The following is a 12667-nucleotide window of genomic DNA, read 5'->3' as shown; positions in this document are numbered from 1 at the left end:
ACATGTAGCGCTCTGACTCACCCCCAGCTCGGCGCAGCTGCACACTCAGCTTTGCTTGGCCCAAGCTGCTGGCCATTTCCTGTGCTCTGGAGAACCACAGCGTTGTGTGGGGTAAGACTCGGTGCTGCAGTTTCCAGCAGGGGATTTCCTGGGCGTTTCACCAGGGGTCAGCACATGGTACATCTGATACTCCAAACGTATGGTCTTTTCCCCCAGAGAAGGATAACGACCACTCGTGGGCCTTTCTTCAGATGTTAGCCACAGAACCAGACCTTGACTCTCCAGTCAGAGCAAGGCTAAGGGAGCAGCGTGGACCTGGGGTGAGAGTGAGGCTCGGGCAGCCCCCACCCAGCCCAGCGTAGCAGAGCTCAGGGACAGGGCCCTGCCACACCCACCTCCCCAGCAGGCACAGAGGCTGTGGACCAGTGCGTGTGTGAGAGAGCCCTGACGGCCCTCGAGCCCTCAACATCAGTCCGTGTAAAGTTCTGAATGTTCTTGGTCATTCGCACCTCCAGGAAGATGTCACGGCTGTTTGACTTTCCTTTCCAGCGTCTGGGCTTGATGGACCGGGCCGTGCACCACGAGCCCTGCCCAGGCAGCCAGGACAGCCAGCCACTCCAGCTGCAGACGACCCAGCCATTCATTTCCGAGGGGACGCCCAGGAACTGAGACAGGTAATGTGCACTCCCGGTGCCGTGGCGCCTGCAGACATCTCCCTGCTGGTGTACATGGGCCACCGTGCATCTTGCTCTCTGTAAATGCAGAGAGCAGAGAAAGAGCGGTGCTTGTTCTGGGTCTTTGCACTTGGTGACGTGCAGACACGCCAGTGGGCCTGTACACACATGGTCTGCCTGTGGCCGCTCCTGCCTGTTGTATATGTGCAGATATGTGCATACATGTGTACTGTGTTTGTGTGCACTGTGTGTGTGCTCTGCGTGGTCTGTATATGTGCGTGTGCTTTGCGTGTGTCTGTGTGTGCATGTGTCCTGTGTATGTCCGTGTGTGGGCTGTGTGTGCATATGCTGTGTGTGTGTCTGTCCATGTGTGTACTCTGTGTGAATGTGCTGTGTGTCTGTAGGTCCATGTGTGTCTGTGTGTGCATGTGCTGTGTGTGTATGGTATGTCCACATGTGTGTGCATGTGTCTATGTCCATGTGGGCTGTATGTGTGCATGTGCTGTGCATACGTCTGTGTGCGTGTGCTGTGTGTATCTATGTATGTCCACGTGTGTGTGCATGTGCTATCCATGCATCTGTGTGTATGGTGTGTGTGCATGTGTCTGTGTATAGGCTGTGTGTGCATGTGCTGTGCATATGTCTGTGTATGTGTGTGTGTGCATGTGCTGTGCGTGTGTGTGCATGTGCTGTGCATATGTCTGTATGTCCGTTGTGTGTGCTCTGTGTGAGAGTGCTGTGTATGTGTCTATGTCCATGTGTGTCTGTGTGTGCATGTGCTTTGGTGTGTATGTGTATGTCTACATGTGTGTGTGCTACGCGTGTGTATGTGTGTGTGTGTGTGGTTATGTGTGCATGTGCTGTGCATGTGTCTGTGTGTATGCTGTGTGGGTGTCTGTGTATGTCTGCGTGTGTTCTGTGTGTGCATGTGCTGTGCATGCGTCTGTGTGTGTGGTTATGTTGTGCATGTGTCTGTATGTGTGTGGGCTGTGTGTGTGCATGTACTCTGTGTGTGTCTGTGTATGTCTGTGTGCATGTGCTGTGCATGTGGTGTGTGTGCATGTGCCGTGCCTATGTGTATATCTGTATGTGTGCTGTGTGTGCATGTGCTGTGCATGTGTATGTGTATGTCTGCATGTGTGTACATGTACTCTGCGTGTGTCTGTGTGTTTGTGTGCTGTGTGTCTGTGTATGTCCATGTGTGATCTGTATGTGCATGTACTGTGCATGCGTCTGTGTTGTGTGCTATGTGTACATGTGCTATGTGTGTCCATGTGTTTGCTGTGTGTGTGTATGTGTGTCCATGTATGTGTGCATGTACTCTGCATGTGTGTATGTCTGTGTGCATGTGCTGTGGTGTGGTGTGTGTGCATGTGCTGTGCATGTGTCTGTGTATGTCTGCATATGTGTGCATGTGCTGTGCCTGTGTATATGTCTGTGTGGTGCTGTGTGTGGCATGTGCTGTGTGTGTGTATGTCTGTGTAGTGTGCAATGTACTCTGTGTATCTGTGTATGTCTGGGTGCATGTGCTTTGCGTGTGGTGTGTGGTACATTTGCTGTGTATGTGTCTGTGTATGTCTGCGTGTGTGTGCATGTGCTGTGCGCGTGTATATGTCTGTGTGTGTGTTGTGTGTTCATGTGCTGTGTATGTGTACATCTGCTGGTGCATGTATCTGTGTGTGTGCTGTGTGTGCATGTGCTGTGTGCATGTCTGTATGTCCGTGTGTGTGTGTATGTATGTGTGCAGGTGCCCCACAGGGGGTGTACAACTGAGCACACTCACCCACATTCTCTCAAGGGCTGTGACACTGGATTCTTGCCTCTTTTTGTCCAGAAGTAGAACTTTAAACAATATTAGATGGAATATTTTAATTGTCTTCCTATGTCTTGCTGGACAATAGTGATTTAACTTTTTTCCTTTTTAAGTAATTTTGAAGCAAATGCCTAGACATCATGCATGTGCACGCTCGTAGATGTTCAGTGCAAGTCGTAGAACGGAAGAACTGGTAGAAACCCCCATACCCTGCCACGCTCACCTGGGTTCACCAGACATCAGTCCTCAGTGTTCAGGGAGGTGTGTGTGGTGTTGTGCCGCTCAGGACCCCACGCGGCCCCACGCAGGACACTCAGCAAAGCGCCTGCGTGTATACAGCTTCTCTCTCTGCCCTTCCTCGTTCACATTCATGGTATATTTGTAGAGAAAACTTGGATTCCCTGGTTCATAGCTAGACACTTTGTCAGACTCAGGCTCTGCTTTGGAGAGGCTATTCCGTCAGTGGCACCTCACTCTTCCACACAGGGCACACAGGAAGACCGTTCGTCTTTTAAACCTGTTTTTAAGAAGTCCTATTGATGCATCTGCAGAGGCACGGTCTCCTTTAAGCTGGGCCATTTCCTCCTTGGAAAAAGGCATTCATCTTGCTGTGGGATATTTTAAATATGCATGAGCTGTCACTCTTTCCCCTGGTCTAACTTAGTCACTTTCAGTAATGACACATAGGAACGCTGCTTTCTAGCTGCAACCACAAATTCTGCAGGTTACTGACTACTCCTTGTGACCCGCGTTATTGGACTGCAGAACACAGCTTCAGGCCTTGAGAAACCCTTTATCCTATAACAGACAAGTCCCCCGTTCTCCGAGAGAGGATGAGAGCACACAGGCCTCAGGCTGGGGGGATCGGGGACCCTCTCCCACCCTCCTATGAGGCATCCCACCGGTGTTGTGTTGAGGCCGAGGCAGGAGCGTGACTTTTTGATAGGAAGTGTAGGGATTTCATCTGTTGGTTCTGGTGGCGTCCAGTGGTTTGAAAGGCCCCTTCAATTCAAACCAGCAGTCTGTTCCCTAGGTGGTACAGGTCAGGATGTGAGTAGATGGGCTCCCGTGCCTCCTTCCCCATTAGACACTGCGTCCCTGGGGTTAGTCCTGACCGTTGTCCACAGTGACCAAGCCGTGATGTCAGGACGCCAGTTGCAGGGCGGGGGAAGCAATGACCCCTGGGTAGTGGGCTGGGGAGCACTGGCAGGAGAGCAGGGCTCTGCACCAGCCAGCTGCCTCCCCCCCCTGCAGGGAGGGCCCAGCTCCACAGGACCTCGTCCTCTAGAGGTGAAACACATGTTTCATATTTAGACAAGAATTCTTAGCTGTAGTTGAAGCTCAAGCGAAAGTAGGAATGAGGTAAATTTCTGGGGAAAACAGAAATGCAAGACCCACCCCCCCAACCCCCCTCCCGTTCAGCTGTGGTTTCTGTGGCAGATGCCGTTACAGTTGTTACGTGGAAAGCAGTTCGGATGCTGACAGAGACGACCGGCTGTGGTTTCCCCGGGGCCAGCGTGCTCAGCGCAGCGGGCCAGCTCTCACCGCTGCGGCCACTGTCCACGGGACTGGAAGAGGCACCGGATTCCCTGGGACGGGTTTGGCAGAGCGCCGTGAACCATGTCCTCGCGTCTGATGCGCTGGCCTTTCCTGCCTTGGGACTGCGGCCTGTTTGTCAGGACAGCAGTGTCCGCTGCCTGCTGGATGCAGTTTCTCCCCCTCGCTGGGAGTTTTCTCCATCATGTCTTAACCCCACTGCCCTGTCTGCTCCTGATCTAGCTTTCCCTGCTGACCGTGGTACAGGGACCGCAGCCTGACGTGTAGCCACAGACGTGGCAAAGGAGGGTTCACCAGATGCTCCTGCCCTTCCTATAAAGGGGGTGCGGGTGAGGACCTGGGCTGTGAGCTCACGGTCCCCATTCTGGGGGTGGGGTGAGGACCCGGGCGTGAGGTCACAGTCCCTGTACTGGGAGTGTGGGGGTGATGAGGACCCAGGCTGTGAGCACACGGTCCCCTTTCTGGGGGTACAGGGTGGGACCCCGGGCTGTGAGCTCATGGTCCCCATTCTAGGGGTGCAGGGTGAGGACCCGGGCTGTGAGGTCACAGTCCCCATTCTGAGGGTGTGGGGTGAGACCCAGGCTGTAAAGTCTCGGTCCCCATTCTGGGGGGTGCGGGGTGAGGACCCGGGCTGAGGTCACAGTCCCCATTCTGGGGGTGCAGGGTGAGGACCCGGGCTGTGAAGGTCACGGTCCTCATACTGGGGGTGAGGGGTTGAGAACCCGGGCTGTGAGGTCACGGTCCACATACTGGGGGTGAGGGGTGAGGACCCGGGCTGTGAGGTCACAGTCCCCATACTGGGGATGCGGGGTGAGGACCCAGACTGTAGAGGTCACGGCCCCTGTTCTAGGGGTGTGGGGGTGAGGACCCGGGCTGTGAGGTCACGGTTCCCGTTCTCGAGGTGCAGGGTGAGGACCCGGGCTGTGAGGTCACGGTCCCCGTACTGGGGGTGCGGGGTGAGGACCTGGGCTGTGAGCTCACAGTCCCACATTCTGAGGGTGTGGGGTGAGGACCCACACTATGAGGTCATGGTCCCCGTACTGGGAGTGTGGGGTTATGAGAACCCGGGCTGTGAGGTCATAGTCCCCATACTGGGGGTGAGGGGTGAGGACCTGGGCTGTGAGCTCACGGTCCCCTTTCTGGGGGTGCGGGGGTGAGAACCCAGGCTGTGAGGTCTCGGTCCCCTTTCTGGGGGTGCAGGGTGAGGACTCAGGATGTGAGATCCTGGTGAGATCATGGAGGGGCATTGGCACAGGCAGGCAGGCACCTTGCTGGACTGGGCTCTGCTCGGGGATGGGAACTGCTGGTGTCCTTGCTGGCCAAGAGGCTGGATTCAGTGCCCTGAGCTGTTTGGAGTGACTGCTGATGTTTGAGCAGTGGGTGCTGAACTCATTTCAGGTTTCTACCCTTCCCCCTGCCCGTTCTCTTACTGTCCTGTATCTTCCCTGAACCCTTCCAAGTCATTTTCATCACTTATGGGAAAAGCAGTGCTGCTTGTGGGGTACGGGAGGTTACGATGCCACTCGTATTTATGGTTTTGATGCCAGTCCAGATACTACTGGTGAGTTAGGCCCCTCTTTTCAGTATCTGTTATTTTGTAAGTTATTAAAATGCCCTGATATCATGTCCTGTGTCACTTGTGTGAAACCATAAGAAGAGCCTTGGAAACCTCTGACATCCTTGACCGTTGACATCTCAGTGAGAAGACAGGCATCCTGGGATGGGCCCTGCACTAGGAACTAGGGTCCTGGCTCTGGCCTGCCTGCTGCGGCTTCATGCCCTCCCTCCTATGCTGCCCCCTGAAATCGCTGGCCGTGGTGATCGGCCCCAGGGCATCGCCAGGACACAGCTGGGCTTTGAGGAGGGGCAGCTCCCTTGCAGTCTGGGTGGTTGGGAACGCGTTGTGCCCTTTCCACTGCCCCGGAGACGTGGATGGGGAGGCAGTGCCGCAGACAGATTCTAGAATGTGCCAGCCCCAACTAGAGCAGCTGCTGGGCTGTGTGGAGGGAGGAGGTGCTAGAGACAGGAGCTCAGGGAGGAGGAGCATGGTTGTGGGGGTGGGGGGAAAGGGGAGTAGCATGGGAGAGAGGAGCTTGAGGAAGGAGCTCAGGGGCAGGAGCAGAGGTGAGTGGGCAGAGCGCAGGACGGACGGCAGGAGTGGGTAGGGTCAGAAGCAGGTATTGGGGAACAGGAGCAGGGGCTATAGAGCCTGGGTTGAGGGCTATAGAGCCTGGGTTGAGAGCAGGAGTGAGGGGGGCAGGAGCTGGCGGGGGAGCAGGGTGGAGTGTGGAGTGGGGTGGGGAGGACAGGAGGTGGGGGGAGCAGGGTGGAGCGTGGGGTGGGGTTGGGAGGGCAGGAGCAATTACGAGGGAGGGTAGGAGCTGGGGGGACAGGGTGGAGCGGGGGCTGGGGTGGGGTGGGCAGGCAGGAGCAGGGGGAGCCAGGCAGGAGTGTATGCTTTCCTCTTGCCTCAGCTCCAAGGGAACCCCACACCTTAAAGTGCAGACATTTCAGGATGGCGCGCCTCAGCACTTTACCCTGTGTGTGCTGTTGTAGTGAATACTCACATGTAAGTGTGCGGTTGTGTCCAAGTCCGTACAGTGTCAGCTCCCAGCCGTGGCCCTCCTGTGCTGCTCCTTGAGGTCACCTGCTCTGGGAACCTCCTTCAGGTTGCAGTCACCTGTGTGTCCATCCACACTAGGCTTTCCTCGCTGCGCACCGAGCTTTCTGGCTGATGGTCTTGAAGCACCTGCACTTTCCTTTCTGCAGCAAGTACACAGTGTGTGGATGGCCCACGTGTGTGCATTCACTGTGTCTGTATGTCTGGGCCCCACTGCCACTCCCAGGTCCCAGGGTCACTCCCCCTGTAGTATTTTCCACACACTCCTTCCCACACTGGTGTGGGGAGCTGTGAGTCCTCCTGCCTCAGTCTCCTTCTCCAGGGTTGCTTGGCCCTGAAGGGCTCGTTGCAATTCAGACAGATTGGAGGAGGGATTGGAGATTCCTCCTCCTTCTGGGGAGGAAGAAAGGCTTCTGGAAATTGACACGGATTGTGGTGAATGTGTAGGTCACTTTGGGACGTAACGCCATCTTACAACCCAGGAACACGGACACCCTTCCCTAGTTAGGTCTTGAACATGTCTCCGTGTGGGATGCAGGTCTTAGGCCTTTACCTCTATTTTCTTGCATTCTGGGGTGAGTCCTACTTGGATCCCATGGTGACCTGATGGTGAGCTGGTGCCCGGGCCTCCCTAGTCCTGGGCGGCGTTCCGTGTGCCTGCCTGCCTGGACCCTGAGTTGGACAGGCCAGTCGGCCCACTTTGAGGGCTGAGGGATCCCTGAACGCAGCTGCCCATGTCTCACTCTCGGGATAGGATCCTGGTGAGTCCACTTCTCCACCCACTGCACAGGGAGGCGGTCTTGAGGAGGGGCCTCCCTAGAAGAGAACCCTGTGCTGCTGTCCACAGACAGCCCTCAGGGCCTCGAGGAATGCAGCAGAACGGACGAGGTGGGACATGGGGGTGGTCTATGAGTGCTGAATGTGACAGATCGTAGCCTAGAATGTTCTTTACAGCCTCCAGAGCTTTGGCTGTGCTGGAGGCCAGTGTTTCCCTCTTTACCTTCTCTATAGCATATTAATGGCCCCAACTGGAAGAACTATTTGGACTTGCAGACAGCTTGATTTATCCCAGCTCTGTTCTTAAATGGTTACTAATTCTCACTGCAAGAAAATTCACAGTTTTTCAGTGAGTCAGCTTAATAACAAGATCAGGGCAGACAGTCTCACTAATACTAACTCACTTTAGGTGCTGAATATTGATGTAGTGGTACTCTGAATCCTGTGGGTTTTATCATGAGGCAGAACAAGGCATTTCTTCTTCAGACGGTGGGAGTTAGCACATTGCAGATGTGCACACGTGAAGGTCCATCCTTCTGTGCTCTGTGTCCCTCCCCTGCACAGTGACGTGGTCAGAGCCGGAGGCTGGACAACCAGGGCCCTGGAGGCTCACAGCGGGGCTGGGCCTCTGCCTCCTCCTCTGATTCTCACACCTTGACAGCTTGTGGTAAGGGGCTTACATTGAAACACACGTGTTGTAAGTGGACCTTCCTTGCTGGATGAGCTGTTTTTCCATCATTTATTATAAACAGAATGAGAGTGTCATCTGCGCCACTATCTCACGGTCCGTGGTGTCGGGAGGTACAAGCCATCCTGGCATATGGCCAGTACAGAGAGAGCACAGTAACTTCTCTGCCCTGGGGACCACGTGGCGCCACCCGCTGCTGGCCCGAGCCATCCAGGCATCTCTCCTGGTTGTTGAAGCTGCCGAGTGGGCCCAGTGCCCTGCCGGGGGACCGAGCTTTCCCGGCAGTGCCTGTTCGTGTCTGTCTGTGCCTCGCCTGTGCTGTGTGCACCATGTGTTTCTCTGTAGTTTACGAAAGTTGCTTCCTCCCAAAACTCAGTGTGCTTTTACTCAGGTCATTTCTGTGTAGGTTCACATGTGTCCAGGAAGATGGCTTGTCACTGGGGCAGGGACCTGAGGACGAGCCGTGGAGCCGGGTTGAGGCAGTGCCCAGGGATGGCTCCTCTGAGCGGCCTGCTGATCCTTCAGAGACTGGCAGCATGAGACATTGCTGACGAGACAGCTTGTCATCCTGGGCCACAGCAGTAACAACTGTTCAGGTTTTGGCCAGACTTGCTACTCCCCCATTCTTTCACCCTGTGTTCTGTGGAATGCACATGGTGCCGCTTAGTGTCTCCAGCCCCTTTCTTAAGGAAGAACACCACACCAGCATGCGAGGCGCACTCTTAGCCTGACAGTGTCCTCAGTAATTTTATTGGCAGACATGGTGGCTATAAAGGGCACTCGTTATTTCTGCAGTATCAGTTCATTTCAAGCACAGTTTTGGCGGGCCGGCCAGGGTCTCCTCACGGGCTGCACAGAAGGCGTCTCAGAGAGACATTTTCAGAGTCCGGCAAGTCAACAGGAACGTGCCGTGTTTTGGACTGTACACTCAACAGAATGCTCCGCGTTTGTGGGCGAGTCAGCCGGTCCTGGATCCTGGCAAGAGGCATGCGCTGGGCCACGAAGGGGTGCGGCTCTGTTGGGAGAGCTGTCACATGGTGGGGTGGTCTTGTGCTCCCTGGCACGATGGCCATGGGCCACATGTGGCTGCTGAGCACTGGAAGTGTGGCTTATCCAGCTTGAGGTGTGCTGGGAGTACACCATTCGGCAATTGATGAAAGCATGTGTCTCGTTAGCGTTGTTCGCGTTGACCTCACGCTGAAGTGAGAATATCTTGGTTTGATGGGGTAAAATAGGGTGCATTGTTGACAGTCATAATACTTACTGTTGAAAATGTGCACGTTAGAAAATTTCAAGTCCCAGCTGTGGCTCTCCATAGGCAGGACATCTGCCATAGCCTGCTCAGGGCTACGAGAGCAGGCCTGGGTCCTAACCCCCTCGCATGGCTGTCTGAGTGCTATGACCTGGGTCATCACACCATGATCCCTGTGGGCTCATCACATCAGGGCTGCACTGACTGGCCCTGAGCTTAGGGTCTTGGGCAAGCTACCTGGGCCTGGTTTGAGACACAGCTAGTTTGAAGGCTCTTAGAGACCAGTTGGGGTGCATGGCAGGGGATCCACAGTCCTTACCCAGATCTGGGCTGACCGGGATGAGGTCGTGGGTGTGTGGCTTCAGCCCCCAGAGTCACACGTCTGTGCGAGCGTGTGGGCACGGGGTGGAAGGAGGCCAGATGCTCAAGCGCCACAGCGTTACTAGCAGTGCTTGTCTGACAGCACCAGCTGGGTTGGGTTCAGGACAACATACTTCCTTTTCTAGTTCTGTGTCCCTGTGTGCTTTCCCAGTGAGATCTGGCCAGTAGCTGCCTTACTAAAAGCCCATGCCATCAGCACAGGTGCACCTGTGCCTGCTCAAGTGCAGATCCTGCTGGTCTGGAAGATGCTTGGTGGGGTTGACAGGGACATAGATGGCCCAGCACAGGGGGTCCCTCGTGGGTGTGGAATAGGGTGCACATGGGTAGTACAGGCCGGCCTGCCGGGGACATGTGTGTGCATACCTCCTGGAGCGCCGCGTTGGTGCACTGAAGGTGGAGGCCTGCTGGGAGGGGTGGTTGGTGGGAGAGGGACCTGCCTCACACGGTGCTGAGCGGTGACTGTTTATTGTGCTGTTTGGGCCTCAGCCATGTGAGGTCATAGGAACGCGATGGAAAAGACCTCCTGTATTAGGTCATCCAGCCCGTCCCTCAGAGCCGACTGACCCCACAGTATACTTCCAGAGCTCCGTCCAGTTTTTCCAGTGACTCAGCGGCTCCCAGAGGGCGCGCAAGGCTGGTGTCTGAGGCCTGCTACCTCGGGTCAGGATTGTTGTTCCGTGCCTGGACGGGGCTCCGGGGGTGATGCTGGGCTCGCAGAGAGGTGAGGGGCCCAGCCTGCCTCTGTCACAGCGACCTCTGCTCCTCACCGCCGGCCCCTCCATGAAGCAGGCTGTCGCGGTGCTCCTGCAGCTGAGCCTCCAGGACTTGGCAGGGGCGCGCCTCACATGGCGCTTTATAGTTTTGACAGCTTGCTCCCATTTGTGAGCTCATTCCGGCCTCACCACTCCTGAGGAAGGAGCTGATCTGCTCATCCTCCCGGCCACCTCCCTGCCTCCATTCTCTTCCTCGTGTGGCAGCCAGCAGTGCAGGTGTGGCTTCTTGCGATGCCTCCCGAGACGTCACCTGGGGACTGGTGTGCTGTCCCCTGAGGTGTGGCCAGTCCTAGGCTGTGGTGTCACCTGGTGGTGCCAGTGGGGGTGATATCAGTGCGCGGTATGGCGCCCTGTGGGGTCCCCGCTGTGTCCCCTGGGCCAGTCACTGCTGACATTCGTCCTTGCATGACCAAGGACTTAGAAGTCATCTGCGGGCCATGGACCCGCTGGGAGAGGGCAGGACAGGCACCCCGTGCTCCCTCGACGATCACATTCTGCAGGCCCTTTGTCCTGACCCGACTTTCCCTGAAACTGGCATTAACATTTATTGCAGGTAGTTGGTCATAAGATTTCTCTTAAAATCATTCCTTTTTGTTGTCAGCTTGAGGATATTAAAGTTTTAAAGCCAGGCTCAGCACGCACGTAGTTAAAGTACCTTTCACAATGCAAGTAGTCTCAGTAGAATTGCAGTAAAACGCCTGCTCTTACAGCGTGTGAGACTTTGGACGTGTGACGGAGCCACAGAAATGGGGCGCGGGGCCACCAATCCAGCCTGTCAGCGTCCCTCCTCCCCTCTCAGCCCGCAGGATTGTGCTCCACTATCTCACCTCCCTTGGGTGCTTTGTATGTGAAAGTGTCAAAACACAAGGAGAAAGTGGTTTGGCTTTTCTTTGTAAATCCTGTGTTTCCAGCTAGTCTGGGTTTGGGTCCTTGGGTGCAGACAGGTACTGAAGACAGTGACTGTACAGACCCCCAGGCTGCATTGTCAACTCCAGCCTGCTGCCCGCCCTGGGGGTCAATGCTGCTGAGTGGCCAGCTGAAGACCCAGATCCAGGACTGGAGGGCAAAGTGTGCATCACCCCTACTGACTCACACACATTTCCTAAGCACTATAAACGTGACGGAAGATACTGTTTTTGAGAGTTTGAAGAAAGGCATCCCCCCCTGCCACATGTGCCTCTCTTGCAGATTCCTGAGGAACTCAAGGGTCTGCCCTGGACACCGAGGCAAGAGCTGGAGAGGCGGACGAGGCCCTGGATGACATCACCGCCGCCGTGGACCGGACCCACCCTAACCCATCGACAAGCACAATCGGAGGGCAAAGAAAAACTGACTTAGAGGGACAAGAAAGCATGACAGTCACTTCCCTGAGTGCTTTGTTCTCAACACCTGCACGCTTCCTTGACCAGAAAGCCCGGGAAGTTGGGTCCAGGGCTAGGCGGTACCTGGAGGCCCTTGCCCTGGGAGGTGCAGGCCTGCCTGGCTGTAGGGGCCTGGCTCCCTGTGTACTGTATGCTGACCATGGCCCCCAGCGGGGAGGAGAAGCTCCAGGAGGCCTGCCACCCCCATGGTGGCCCAGCTCCTCTTGCTCTCACCTGTCCTGGGCCCTGATTCCCTGCTCCCTACCCTTACTCCCTCACTCCTCCCCCCCACTATCCCCCTTCTCCCTCCCTCTCCTCCCCCCACTGACGCCCCTGCTCCCCCCCCAACCCCACTCCCTGCCCTCCCTTCCCCATTCCTCCTCCCTGCAGGGCTCCCCCCTACCCCACTCCCCCCTCCTGTGCAGGCCACTCCCCTTCATACTGAGCCCCTTGGAGCCTGGACAGCAGCTGAAGCTGACCCCAGTGCTCAAGGCTGCTTTGCATGGCCAGCAGCACAGCTAGCAGAGTCTTCATTGTTTCTCTGTCCTTGCTTGGTGCAAAAGGGCAATTTAAGTCTCTGGTAAAGAAGTCTGCTGATTTTTGACTCTGCCCCCCTAACTCTGTGTGCTACGTGAGCAGAGCCCTTCTGCAGGACCACATTCAGGCCCGAGACCCCCCCCTTCTCTGGGCCACTGTGCGTGGGCCCCAGTACCCTCAGTCTGTCCTTCTCTAGGGACAGGCCAGTTCCTTCCTGGTTGTGCTGTGATTTTC

At 56.0% G+C, this 12667-nt stretch overlaps 1 protein-coding gene across 3 annotated transcripts in view; it reads left to right on the top strand.

Annotated features, from left to right (window-relative positions):
• The window catches only part of SNAP47 (synaptosome associated protein 47), a 51401-nt gene extending 39204 nt beyond the window's left edge, over nt 1-12197 (top strand). Inside the window, exons 4-5 of one of the 3 annotated variants that reach the window (XM_030315497.1) lie at nt 550-674; nt 11724-12197. In XM_030315497.1, coding sequence (XP_030171357.1) covers nt 550-674; nt 11724-11873 — 275 coding nt within the window. In that variant the 3' untranslated portion in view covers nt 11874-12197. Of the gene's footprint in view, nt 1-549; nt 675-3927; nt 6068-11723 lie in introns of those variants that run through there. The other 2 variants (XM_030315506.1, XM_030315513.1) reach the window with 2 other exon arrangements.
• The last annotated feature ends 470 nt before the right edge of the window (nt 12198-12667 follow it).

This window comes from Lynx canadensis, chromosome A1, assembly GCF_007474595.2.
Source record: "Lynx canadensis isolate LIC74 chromosome A1, mLynCan4.pri.v2, whole genome shotgun sequence".
Classification (NCBI taxonomy): Eukaryota; Metazoa; Chordata; class Mammalia; order Carnivora; family Felidae; genus Lynx; species Lynx canadensis.
This window is presented reverse-complemented; position numbering and strand designations above follow the sequence as displayed.